General features: G+C 40.1%; 1 protein-coding gene across 5 annotated transcripts in view; it reads right to left on the reverse strand.

Moving 5' to 3' along the window:
• Positions 1-2,687: 2,687 nt before the first annotated feature.
• The window catches only part of LOC135431192 (RNA-binding protein Musashi homolog Rbp6-like), a 199,385-nt gene continuing 188,321 nt past the window's right edge, over positions 2,688-13,751 (reverse strand). For 3 of the 5 annotated variants that reach the window (XM_064686165.1, XM_064686167.1, XM_064686168.1), the window contains 5 exons: positions 10,680-10,762; positions 10,521-10,605; positions 7,016-7,051; positions 6,830-6,913; positions 2,688-5,432 (listed from right to left, as the gene is read on the reverse strand). In XM_064686165.1, the coding sequence (XP_064542235.1) occupies positions 5,185-5,432; positions 6,830-6,913; positions 7,016-7,051; positions 10,521-10,605; positions 10,680-10,762 (536 nt within the window). In that variant the 3' untranslated portion in view covers positions 2,688-5,184. Of the gene's footprint in view, positions 5,433-6,042; positions 6,238-6,829; positions 6,914-7,015; positions 7,052-9,639; positions 10,606-10,679; positions 10,763-13,751 lie in introns of those variants that run through there. The other 2 variants (XM_064686166.1, XM_064686164.1) reach the window with 2 other exon arrangements.

Raw genomic sequence — 13,751 nt, forward strand, 5'->3', positions numbered from 1 at the left:
TAAAAATCGATGGGTTAAGAAAGTCGACAAAACAGCAAGAGGTTACATCACGTTTTTTTCCAAAAGCGGAGTCAGTTTGAAAATCAAAACTTTTTTGAACATTTTTTTTAATATCTCAGGTAAGTAACGTTATTTTTAACATTATTATCAACATCATTATTCTTGCGCAGGAGGTCGGCGGAGCTAATTGTTTGATGTTTTATTTGAAATATATCTCAAGCTGTAACTCACCTGACAGTGCCTGTGTTAGGAGCGGTGTATTGTTGTTGGGGGTCAGCTGCCCATTGGTTAGATCAACTGTAAGTGGCAAAAGATTAAGCAGAATTTCGAAATTAAATATGGACCAGAGCAATTAAAATGCAACTAGTTAAGAGTTAGGGCATATTAATAAAATACCTAAGATATATAGGAGTATATGAAAGTAAACAAAGACTGAGTTCTAAGAGGTATATATAGAGTATATAAAAAAATGAATGAACGATTATAAATAGTAAAGTATGTTCTGAATGCTATAAATGGATCTCAAACATAAATGAAGGCACAAATTAAACAGTATACGACTAGCTAACGCTGTTGTAATAAAACCCAAGCCCAAAATGTAACTAAGGTATATAATGTATGTATGTCATGTTAGAGATATGTATATAAGAAACTACACGACAGAAATAGAACTAACTAGAACGCAGGTTATAAAAACACAAAGTGCTCGCTGGGTTATTAAACGAGCGTTGTCGTAGTCCTCTACGCTGGCTGGATAAGGGCGAGGGGGCGCGCTTGGCTAAATAAAACCCAGACCAGAAACGAAACTCAGTTAGAACGCTTCGTTGGGGCGCACTTTTCCTTTTTCCTTTTATTTATTTTTTTTCATTTTTGGCGCTTTTTCTGTTATCATTGTTGTTGTACTTGGTTGTTGTTGTTACGGTCACAGCTGCTGCAGCAAGTAAAAATACGCCAGCGCCAATATTGAAATGACAACAGAATGGGAATGGCAATGGGAATGGGATTGTGAAAGGGTATGCCAAACGGTAGGGGGAGGGGGCTGTGGTATTGGGCTAAGAAGTAACGGGTTATGGCTAACGGATTACGGGGTAATGGCTAGGCGAACGGGCGGTGCGGTGCGGTGCGGCGGGCAGCGACTGTGAATGTAGCAGTTGCATTTCCGGCGGAAACACAAAAATTGATGTAACGTAACGTGATGTTACGTAACGAGGCGTGGCTGTGCCAGACGTTTGCTTATTGTCCTCACTGTCGTTGTGCGTGCGCGTCTGTGTATGCGTGTGTGTGTGTGTATGGCGCCAATCAAGTTTGGCTTACTTTTAGTTTACGCTCTTTGGAAAGCCCTGCGCGCCATGTTGTTTTCATTAGCGACGCAGCAGCAGCAGCAGCAGCAGCAGCGGCAGCGGCAGCGGCAACTGCGAAAGCTTCTGGCTATAGAAATAGCGGTAACTGCTTTTTCTAAATAAATAAGTTTTTAGTTACAGTTTTAGCTGCAGTTGTTGTTATGGTTTTCCGCTTTTTGTAAATTTATTTTTTTTTTTATATTTATTTTTGTCGTGTTGCAGCTGCAATTTTAGTTAGTTTAGTTGTCGGGCTTGTGGTTTTGCTGTTTTGGCAAACAACAGTGTTGTCTAACAAGATGCCAGCGCCAAAGTTGTCAACGTGGTTCGATTTACCAACACTAAAGGAGCAAGTCTGTCTGTCGTAGTCAACACTTATTTGTTAAAAGGAGGAGCACAAGATCTTAAATGTGAAATTGTCAGCCCTGGTTAACTATGACACAAAGTGATTAAAGACGTTTCAACAGCTACTTAAATTAGTAAACAACAAAAGAAATATGTATATAGTTAGATACTTATCAATATCTGAGCTACAGCTTTGCTCCATTTTTCAACACTACACAAGTTATAGTTTTTTTGTTGGCACATAAAATTAGTGTTGACTAAGCTAGTTTTTTTTATAGAAGCTACAATTTTTATCTTATTTTTAGTTGGTTAATAATACAGTTCACAAATTTTCGTTTCAAGTGATTATAAATGTTTTATCTTTTTAATAGCTACTACTAAATGATTGTCTGTATGTATTTTTGTCTATATAATTATGTTTAGTTTTTAGTTGCAATTCATGGACTCGCATATAAGTTTGTTAACTAAAGTTATAGTTGCTATAGTTAAGAAAACACTACACATATAGATATTGAAATAGATATATGTATATATATATATATAGGCATGAGTATACATATGTGAGCTACGGACTGCCGCCGTTGGGCAGTTTACAAATTTAGTTTTGATTGCGCTGCTTGCTAAACTTCTGCTAAAACGAATAACTAACGGTACGAAGTACATTTAATAATTATAAAATGTGTGTTAACGGCTTTTCGAACAGATATATATATATAAATATATGTTAGGTATAGAGAGAATGCTGTGGGATTATGCATTTTGTATATTAAGACGACCATTAGCTGACCTTGTTGGCACTTGATGCTTGTTGTTGTTGTTGCTGTTGCTGTTGTTGATGTTGTGGCCGTTGCTGTCGCCGTTGTCAGGTTTATTACGCATACGCCTCGTTGGCCACTTTGTTCGAGTTAGCTTCCATTTCCACGTTTTTGGCTGCTATTTGAAAGCGCTTTCAAACGCTAATAATACAAAGAGCTGAAGCCTTGCGGCCAGAAAGGATAGACTTGGTTTTTGTTTCGGCTTTTGTATCCGTTTTTTTTTTTGTGCATTTATTTAGTTAATAACTTTTCGTTTTTTGCATAAGCAATTTGAATTCTGCGTTGGCAATTTTTTGTTTTGTTTTGTTTTGTTCTTGTTGTTGGTTTGAAGCGTTTTCTTATAAATCACAGTATATACGTGTAAAATACATAGATATGCGTATGTGTGTGTGTGTGTGTGTGTGTGTATATGCTATATAGTTGTGTGTGTGTAAATAACTCGCAAGCATTTTATAGTTTAGATACCTCGAAGCATTTGCCTCGGCTTTTAGCCTTTGTCCTTTGTTATACATTAATTTAAATTGCCAAAAATTTTGCGATAACTGCATTCAATTAACTAATTAACAGCTTTTCAATTTATAGTTATTGATTTGTATGTCTGTGTGTGTGTGTGTGTGTGAGTGTCTGTGTGGGTGTGTGTTCTTTTTTTGATTTAATTTGATTTAATATATGTATACGCTGCCATAAATATTATATGTATATATAGTATAGTATATATAGTATTGATAGCTAAGTTTAAATGTCAAACTTACAATTTATGCATAAATGGAAAGGACATAGAAAAATTGCATTTTTCATAAACTTAAAGTCGCTCTTCGAAAATGGATGGACATTAATATTGTATTTTCTGTTCGTATATATTTTTTACTTTTTTTAATTTATTATTATTCCTTTTGCATTATTGTACAAATGAAATTTGATTTTGCTTTTTGTATAAAATAAATATATTAAACTTATTTTGTATATTTTTTTATATATATTATAAATATATTTTTATATGTATTGTATATAGTTAATGTATTATTCATATAGAAATTTCAATAAAAAGTTTTCGCTCATTTCGGTAGAAATTTTTGTTGGCTTATTTCAGATTCAGTTTGATGCACCGATGAAAGAACTTATGCAGGCTATGCGATATATATGAGTAGAATTAAAGGATATCCAAAACAAAAAACCAACGCCAAAATGTATTTATTTTGATTTTATTTTTGTGGCTACACACATTATTATGAAACAGAACAAAAAATGTAGCTAATTAATGAACTTTTTCTATGCCAAAAAATCTCTGCACGTGTGCTTATTATCTAAAACTCAGGGGACCCAAACAAAAAACGAGAAAACGAAAAAAAAACTGAAATACAGAAATTATATTATGCAGGAAATTAATTAAAGGATAATAATGATACTACATGTGACAGGCTGGCTAAAATGTAGTTTTTATCTAAAATGCTTTTCGTATGCATTTCGCGCGGTTTATGTTTATTTCTGTTGTTGTTGTTGTCGTTGTTGTTGTTGCACACGACTAATTTATGCAGATGTACTACAAATAAAAATTTGCATTTAAATGCTTACAGTAAAACAGTTTTTATAAATAATAGATTTGTGTCCCTGGGACCAAAGCCAAAATGGTAGATTGGGCTTAATGAGAATTAATGTGGCGAACGCAACGCAACGCAACGCAACGCAAGAAATTACAAAATAATATTAAAAAAAAAGCACAAATATTGGTATCATTTATATGGAGTGTTTACTGTTTGTGTGCGTGTGCATTTTGTGTACACATTGTGTCATAGCTCTCTACGGGGCGCTACACGTACGTCTAAAGAGTTAAATGTGTGTGATTATGCGATTATGTTGACCTAAACACTACTACATGTGGCTATATATGTGTGTGTGTGTGTGTGTGTGTGTGTGTGTATTAAATAGTTAATCGAAAGCTACAGAACTGCGTACGGTACAGTTGCCGCCTTATATGTGCTCGGCTCTATAGATAGATATATATTTAAATATATATATATAGGGGGTATATATGCGCAACTAGGGTTTTAGCTAATCGAACAACGCGTCTAGAACAAATGTTTATATGTAGCTAAGTACGTGTGTGTGTGTGTGTGTGTGTGTGTGTGTTTAGAAAGTTTCCATTTGTCAGCTATACGGAGGCCACATAGTACAGTGTGTACACACATGTATGCGCCAGCAGCTCTATATGTGATTATATATGGGTCTGCAATTACAAATACTTGTATAAGTTTCTGTTATTTGTTTTTATTTATTTTTTGATAAATCGAGTATTTGCTTTATTTGTTTTATTTGTTGTTGTTGTTGTTACCATTCACCGTAGAAACAATCTAAGCTAATAAATTTTATTTGTGGTTGTTGTTGCTGTTGTTGTTGTTGTACCTACTTGTCACAGTACAAATGATTTATTTTGGTTTGCGTATTGTCGTTGAGACCACAGAAACAAAAAAGAGACAAAATGGCAATGAAATATTAAATACAATATCGCAGGCCTCTCTCGTATATTTATGCTTGCTTGTTTTTTCCTTTTTGATTGTTTTTGTTTTAGTTTTTCTTGTTGGCTTGGTGTTCTTTTTTCTGTGTAGCTTGTATTCTTCCCGCTCTCTCAGACTTGCTTTCGGCTTATATGGTTTATCTGTGTTGTATTTTGATTTTGTTTGATCTTTTGTTTAGAAATTTATGTTGCCCAGAAACTGCGATTTGATTGCCGCCGTGCGCGCTGTCAGCGCCGTGGCCAGCGGCAGAGTCAGCGCCTGGTGGTGTTGATATCCCGACTGGGGCTGATTGTGGATAGCAGCTGCAGCTGCAGCAGCAGCAGCCGCACCACCGCCAGCGGGGCCAGTGGCAGCTCTGCTGCGGCCCGCATTCGTGCTACATGTGGTACCATAACTTCTACCGATGCCACAAATAGTTAGGCCTACAAAATCACACGATACACAAGATAGATTGCATGTAGAAAGAGACAGAGAGTCAGGCGGGGAAAGACACAGAGAAAGAGAGAGAGAGAGAGAGAGAGAGAGAGTGGGTGACTAGCTAGGGTTGGGACGAATACGTCATATTCGCATTCGTGAAGCTCGGTAAACTAATTCTCTTTCGATTTGCTTTTGTAGATATTACTTATATTATATCTAACTCTGATCCTTCGCTTGCGACTGTAACTAGTGTTGGATTTGAGTACTTAAATGCTTGCAAATGCATTTCAACATTCGTTCCAACCCTAGCCAAAAAAAAAGAAGAGATTGAAAAAAACAAAATAAACAACACACACGCTGTGCTTGAGCGGGGGCGGCGAGTGTTGGGTGTTAGGCCTAGTAGCGCGAATGTGGTGGGTTTTTTTTTGCAGTGTTCAATTGTTGTTTTGGTGCAAATGATATAAACACAAGACCAAGCAGCTTTAAATGAAAGTAATGTGAGCAATGTCTAAATAATGAATGTCTTAAGAGCTGCTTTTACAACTTTTTCTTTTCTTTTCTTTTGGTTTTTTTTGAGAGTTTATTTTGTGCATTGATATGACGAACGCTGGAGAGTTCTTTGGTTTAGTGTTTGTTTTATTCATGTTTTGAACAACATTTTTGGCGCTGCCGCGAACATATAATACTCGATTAATATCAGATCAGCTATGGATCGTTGGGGGCGTTCCTAGGCCGTGCTGCTGGTCGTTGGGGCAACCATATAATCACCGATCAGTATGCGATTCTCCGGCATTACGCCCATAACACCAGCTGTGGGGCAAATAAATAAGAAAAAGAAGAAAAAAGAAAGAAGAAAATGTCGATTTTTTTGGGTTTTTCTTGATTCAAACGAAACAAATCAGAGGAAAATAAAAAAAAAAACACAATACGAGTAATTGAACAAATTATCGAGCATGAAGTTAGTATGTTATGCTAATACTTATTACAAAAACATACATATGTACATACATACATACATAGGTAGATCGATACATATATGTATATATGTTGTTTACAATTGAACTAGTTCGTCATATCAACTAACACAAACTGCAGTGCGGGGGTTGGGTTTGGCTTGGGTTTTAGGGGCTTCAGTTAATTTCAAGAGTAGTCACAAAACTTGCTCGAATGCACTTCAAATGCATTCACACACGCACACACACACACACAGATACACAGATACACACTCTCACGCACACACATACGAGCAGTTAAGGGCGTACGACATATGCAGAGGATTCTCTATATATTAATTATATATGCATATATAAGTAGTTAATAGTAATAGTGTATCTGTGTGTGTGTGTGTGAGTGACTGGGTGTGTGTGTGTGAGAGAGTAGAAGAGTAGTTAAACAAACTTACCAGTTGGATAGGGTAGTCCGAAGCTCGGATAGCCGGAGTAGCCGCGACCAGCGGCATAGGCAGCATACGCAGCTGCCGGAAAGCCTGCGAGAAAGAGAAATCATGTTAGACAACCGCATCGTAGACATAGCCTAAGATAGCATATAGCTAAACTAATACGAGTGCTAGGCATTAGCTAGTTCTTACCTTCGGGCAATGTCCCCAGACCCCACATGATGTTATCTAAAAATGGCGCATGGCAAACAAGAGAGAGAGAGAGAGAGAGAGCACAAAAAAGAAGAGCATAAACATAAATAAATTACTAACATTCATAAGTGCGCATCTTTAAGAGCTAAGTACTCCAAACAAGATCAAATAAATAAAATTTATATATATATATGTATATATGGTATTTGATAAAAGTCTAAGAATATAGTATTAAAGACTGATTTACTATATATGTATGTATGTATTTCATTTAGTGTATGTGTGTGTGTGTATGTGTGTACTTAGCGCTCTAAATGTGTGTTAGGCTATGTAACTAAGAAACAATCGATTAACAGTTATCGATTATTATGCTATATACTAATTTTTAGAGAGAGAGTGTGTGTGTGTTGTGTCTAAGATATGTTTTTTAAGGCTGCGCTGGGCAGTTGACTTTTTGTTTTTAGTTTCTTAAACAGCCTCGACTTTCTGAGCTATCTATATGGTATATATAGAGTTACAGTTATTTCAGTTGTACCATCGATATATGTAAGTTAAGATATGACACAAATCTAAACACTTATTAAGTATGGTATATAGAGTTGTACGTATGTCTGTTTAGTTAAATATAGTTGATAAATACGTAGACATTGTTCGACTATATTGTTGACTAAAACACATTTAAGAACTATGCTATATGTAAATACTATTATATAATTGAATTGCTTTTTTTAACTAGTGTTCTTCCTGGACACGGGGCAATTCTAAAGCCTCGCTGCGCATTTCTACAAAAATGTCACAGACTGTCGGGCCATTGCATCCCCGTCCACAACTAATTAAAAAGTTGAAAACAAATGACGAAAAGTGTTTACACACACTCACAAATTGACAGTTAAAAACTAAACTAATTATAGATAAAAACACTACAACCAAATAAATAATAAAAAGGTATTCAGAAAAAAAAACCAAGAAGAAAAAAATATGTAAATGGCAACAATTTGACAGCTAGTTAAATGTTAATGTAAATAGTTGTTCAAATTTATTGTAAATTTTGTTAAATCCATGCGCTTGCTCATGGTCTCGTTTTGGCTGCCATCAATCAATCAATCAATCAATCATTCGTTCATCTTTGGCATCAATTTTGGTCGACGGCTGATTTCCTGTGTGTTTTGTTGTTGCTGTTGTCTTTAGGCTTATATGAGAGTACACTATTACAATGGATAAACAGTCAAGTATAAACTAGAAATTCGAAGCACTTAATGCGCTTATCGTAAGTAAGAATATGTGTATTAGTATGTATGTAGAATACATATATATATGTATATCAATAGCTAGGTTCATGTTTAGTCAAATATTAATGGCTAGATGGAAACATGTATTAGTAATTAAGAGGCCGTAGTGGCCCATTATTTTAAGTATGGCCATCAACTGTCCACGCTGTAAGGTTGTAAAGGCTTCTTCTGCGCTCTAATTGACATTATCAATTAACCAGTGTTGGGTTGCGTCCACAGGAAACCAACGAGCAGACAGACAGCTGCCATTCTAATGCCATTCAGCTCTACAAATTGTGAATTGCACTTTCAAATATTTAACTAAAATTGTTTGAGAGACACACACGCACACACACACACACACAAAGAGTCTGGGTGTGTGTGTGTGTGTGTGTGCCTGTCAGCTCAGTTTGTTGCCTACTTAAATGCGGCTTTACTTAAAAGCTAATTCGATACATTTGCTAGTTATGACATATTGTTATTGTTGTTAATTGTATTCGGGACTACAGATATTCATTTTGAAGAGCTATTGTTATGAGCTGAAGTTTAGATATAAATATAGATATATTGTAATTGGGTAACACAAGGTAAATGTTGAATATGCATATTATAATACAAGAATTACATATATAAATGATTTACCTAAAAGTTTTCTGTTTTTTTCTTTTGACAATTTCAATACTTTTTCAATAGTTTTCGATAATAGATATTTTCGTGTTTAGTTTTTTACATATTCTCGGTTCTTAAGTTCTAGTGTTGCACAATGTCTAAGACTTACACGCAGCTTTTGTTTACAGTTACTTTTACGATCGCCTCTAAGTCTCTAAATATCGATTGCGCAAATGTTATCGAACAATCGATGCAAAACGATGTTGAGCAAAATCTAAGCAGGTCTCTAGGACCTGCTCTTTAAGTATGTTTAGCCTAGATCTTAAACAAATCTCTTAAGTTCTATAGAAAAAACGAATGCGTCCACTAGTTAATTATCAAGTTAATTATAAATTAATTTATAAGCGGCCACGCATACGCCGCGTTGCCTAAACGCCGATTCGGTTAGACACAGATTACAAGTAGAGTATGCATGTAAGTTAAGTTAAGATATGTATGTACATTTATGCATATGGAGTACATGGCTAGGGAGAATCGTACACGTAAACCTAAGACCTATGAGTAAATGCGACACGTTCGCGCTTTGGACTTTGAGACGGAATGAGAGAGAGTTTTGTGTGTGTGTGTGTGTGTGCGTGTGTGTGAATATATTTGTTATTCATGTTGTGCAGTTCGCAGCTGACCCGAATTGGATCTGAACTTTGGCATTTAGCCTGAATAGGTTAGAGTTCACGAAAGGAACGCTCACTGCGGCCTGGGCGGTCAGATGCCTGGCAGCTGATACAGAGAGGCGGCCGCTGCCGCTGCCGAGGCTGCGCCGGGCATCTCCAGGCCCGCCGGCATCGCCAGCAGCTCGCTGAGCGGATAATGGGCGGCGGCAAGCGCGGCGTTTTGACGCAGCTGCGCCTGTTGGGCAGCCGCAGCGGCAGCTGCTGCTGCTGGCGCCGACGCAGCGGCCGTCAAGGCGCCCAAAGTGGCAGCCGTGGGCGTGGCTCGAAGGCCGCTGCTCACAGCGGCAGCGGCCAGCAGCCGCTTATAGCCCATAACAGCGGCAGCGTCCGCATAAAGCGAATTGGCCAGCGCGACATTGTTCTGAGTGGCATTGGCGGCAGCCGCATACTGCAGCAGCGATGGGGCGCCGCCGGGCGCCGAATTGCCGAGGGGCAGAAGCGAGGGCGCGCCAGCTGCAGCGGCCACAGCATGGGCCAGCGATTGCTGCTGTTGTTGATGCTGCTGCTGTTGCTGATGCTGATGCTGTTGGTGGGCGGCAACAGCAACTGCTTGCTGCTGCTGCTGCTGCTGATTGGCAGCAGCGGCGGCTGCGGCCACTGCAGCGGCCGAGATGTGGCTGGGCAGCGGATAGGGCGTGTAGCGCAGCGAGGCGGCCGCTGCGGCAGCGCCCAGCAGCTGATGATGATGGTGATGATGTGTGTGTTGTGGGTGTTGTTGTTGGTGGTGTTGGTGTTGGTGTTGCTGTTGTTGTTGTTGTTGCTGTTGCTGATGCAGCGCTGTGGCGGCAGCGGCTAAACTACTTGGCAAGAGGCCAGCGGCGGCGGGCGTGGCAGCTGTTGCCGCCGCCGCGGCCGCGGCCGCCTGATTTGCGTGGCTGCCCCAGACTACCAACTCACCGTAAGCGGAGCGACCGGCCGCGCGGGTCTTGGCCAGATTGGCCGGCAGCATTACCTCCTTGGGCTGCGCCTTCTTGCACTCGACCTGCGGAACAAGTAGACGGTGAGTGGGGCTGTGGGGCTGCGTTTCAGCGTTTCATTTGGTTTCGCTTGACTTACCATTTTGTTGTTTATCTCATGGAAATGAATTTCACAAACTTTGTCTACCACATCTTCGCTTTGAAATGTAACGAAGCCAAAACCTGAAATAAAGAAAGAAAGAACCAAATCAGAGAAGTTAAAAAGGCAAAAGAGTCAGCGAGTCAGCGAGCCAGAGAGTCGGAGACTCGGAGACTCGGAGACCCGGCGAGTGGGCAAACAAGTTTAAGAGCTAGCTGCAAAAATTGAACGAAATATGCTTTTGTGCGAGCGGCTAAATAATTTACTCAAGTGTCGAGACCGAGACGCAACCAGACAGCCCACGGCCCACCATGGCCCACCCTTCATCCATGCACTCCACTTGCCCAGCCCCTACTCCCCCCACTCCCCCCACTCAGCCCACAGCTGACCTCAATATGCGGCAGGGACTCAAGTGCCGGCTGGGCCGAGTAATTCAAACACTGCCCTGCTCCCAGAGTTTACATAGCAAACTTTGCCCAGCTCTGGAAATAACCCAGCCGAGTGCATAATAAGTTTGTCATGAAGTTTTCGCCCCCCATCCCCGCTTTCCACTCACCCAGCGCTAACTCCTAGAAAATGCTGAGTCAGCGCGTTCAATTCCTATGCCGAAATTTTGTTAATTTCTCCAAAATATACAATCTATTATAATCGTACTTATAAATTGCAGCGAGTGTGCAAAATTTAATGGTAAACACTTTCAAAATTGTAAATTTAATCCTTGAACTAGTTAGTCAACAATTTTGCGGAGAATATTAAGTTGAGAATAGCAATAGAAGTGTGCCACAGAAATATCGAGTGCTTTATCGATAATGTCGATAACAATTAGCCTATCGAGCGTTGTGCAACACTAATATGCTCTTTTTTATGGCCCTTTAAGAAGGTTATTAGGATTTTGTTACGAAATAAACATATGTGCTTATATCCAACTACATAAAGTATATATATTCTTTATCAGCTTCAACAGTCGATATGATATAGATATGTACATCTGTCCATCGGACTCTATCTATGCAAACCAGTCTCACTTTTAAAGCTTTCGTCATGAAACTTTTCATAGGTTCGTCTTGCTATTGCAGACAGTAGATATGACGCAATAGGCCATATCGGATCACAATTGGATATTGTTGACATAGTAACAATCGGGCAGAAATTTAGTTCTTCTAAGAAAACTTGTTTGGTTTTTGCTTAGATATCTGAATCAAATCTAGCTGTCACTCGTTTCACTATACTCCCTACATATAAGCACAAGCTTATCAACATCAGACTATCATAGAGCTCTAGAGGAATAATCGGAGGATATGCGAGGAGAACTATGAAGTTTTGTTAAGATATCTCGAAGAAAATAATATTTTTGTACGGATAAATATTTCAGAATTGTGAATTATATATCTCTGAGAGCAGGTCATTTATAACTTAAGCATATACATATTAAAATGTTTTATCTATATAAAAATATCCTGTTCTTCGATATAAATAATTTATAAAAGTGCCCGCAAGCCATTTGGTCACGGGGGTATTTTATCTTCCATTCAATTTGGCCTCTTGTAATGCTTTGGATCTTGGTTCAGGTTTTTAATGCTTGTTTACATGAAAAGGAAAACGCAAGGATAACAAAGACCCAAAAATGTCCTTAGTGAAGCTCCATTTCGCATTTGCTGTGAGCTGTGTGTGTGTAGGTGTGTGTGTGTGTGTGTGTGTGTGTGTGTGTGTGTGTGTGTGTGTGTGTGTGTGTGTGTGTGTGTGTGTGTGTGTGTGTGTGTGTGTGTGTGTGTGTGTGTGTGTGTGTGTGTGTGTGTGTGTGTGTGTGTGTGTGTGTGTGTGTGTGTGTGTGTGTGTGTGTGTGTGCATCTGCTCTCAATTTGCCAGCTTTTCCTGGCAGAGCCTGGCGCTTTGGTCTTATCGAGGTTTTTCAATTAGCGCAATTGTCTCAGATTTGGCCTGGCCAAAAGGGCTGTGCAATTAGCAAGGCCAAGTGCAGACACCTGATGCCACGCCTCCCTCTGTCCCTCTATGTGTGTGTTTGTGTGTGTGTGTGTGTGTGTACGTGTGTTTGCCTTGGCATGCGGGCGTTGGGCGTAGCTGACAAATTAGTTGAAACAAGTAACAGTAAACACGCAGGCTTATTAGCGACATGTGCTGACTCCTTTGCACCCCGTCTCTCTCTCCTCTCTCGCTCTCTCTCGCTCTCTCTCACTCTCTCACTCTGCTTCTTGCTCTTTGAAACAACTTGTGGGCGTTGAGAGTCTCTGCTTGCCCGCCCCCCCCCCCCCCCTCTCTCGCTCTCTCTGCTGCAGCTACTCAGCTGCCTTCTTGGTATGTTTGTGTTTGTTTTAATTATATAAAATTAGCGCACGTTGCAAGTTGCACGTACATAGTTGCCACTTCTATAGCTGCTGGCTCTGCCGCTGCTGCTGCCTCTGCTGGTGCTCTTGTTGCCTCTGGCCACTCATAAATCAGTCGAGCGCCGACCGAGTGGCGAGCAAATGAAGCCAGCAATTTCTTTTTGGATGCCACCCAGCACCCAGACGGCACCCACACGTAACTCAATCAAAAATGTATCTGCTTGCTGCAAATGCGGCAAGAGCCAGAGTCAGAGTCGGAGGCAGCATGAAAAATGCCCGGCGGCAGGAGTCGCTTTTGCTAGTTAATTCTGCGGCTGCTTTGCTACCATTTTTACCTGTCGAAAATTTCCCGCAGGACGAGCCACGACTCGAACCTCTCCTGAGTGCCTGACGATGCTTGTGCCAACTGCAGAAATTGCACACTCATGCATGTTATTGCCAAGTAACGGCCACAGATATGGAATATCTACCTACATATATGCTTATATTACAGCAATAGAGACAGCACCGCCGAGAGGGTGGGGGGAGGGGGGTAGGGTTTGGGGTGCCGTTTGCCTGGCAGCCGTTATGACTGCGCTGCGCCGGCTTGCCAAAAAAGAAAAATTACAAAATTTTCAATTTTAATATTAGTGGCGGCTGGCGACGCCAACTGCCAAGCCGTTGCGACCGCCCCCGCGCCGCCCCCGCCCCCGCGCCAAACACCTCAGTTGCAGCCAGCAGCCCCCGCCTC

The sequence above is a fragment of the Drosophila montana genome, unplaced genomic scaffold (genome assembly GCF_035044405.1).
Source record: "Drosophila montana isolate Dmon_TW-CO22-7 unplaced genomic scaffold, ASM3504440v1 contig_3175_1, whole genome shotgun sequence".
NCBI lineage: Eukaryota > Metazoa > Arthropoda > Insecta > Diptera > Drosophilidae > Drosophila > Drosophila montana.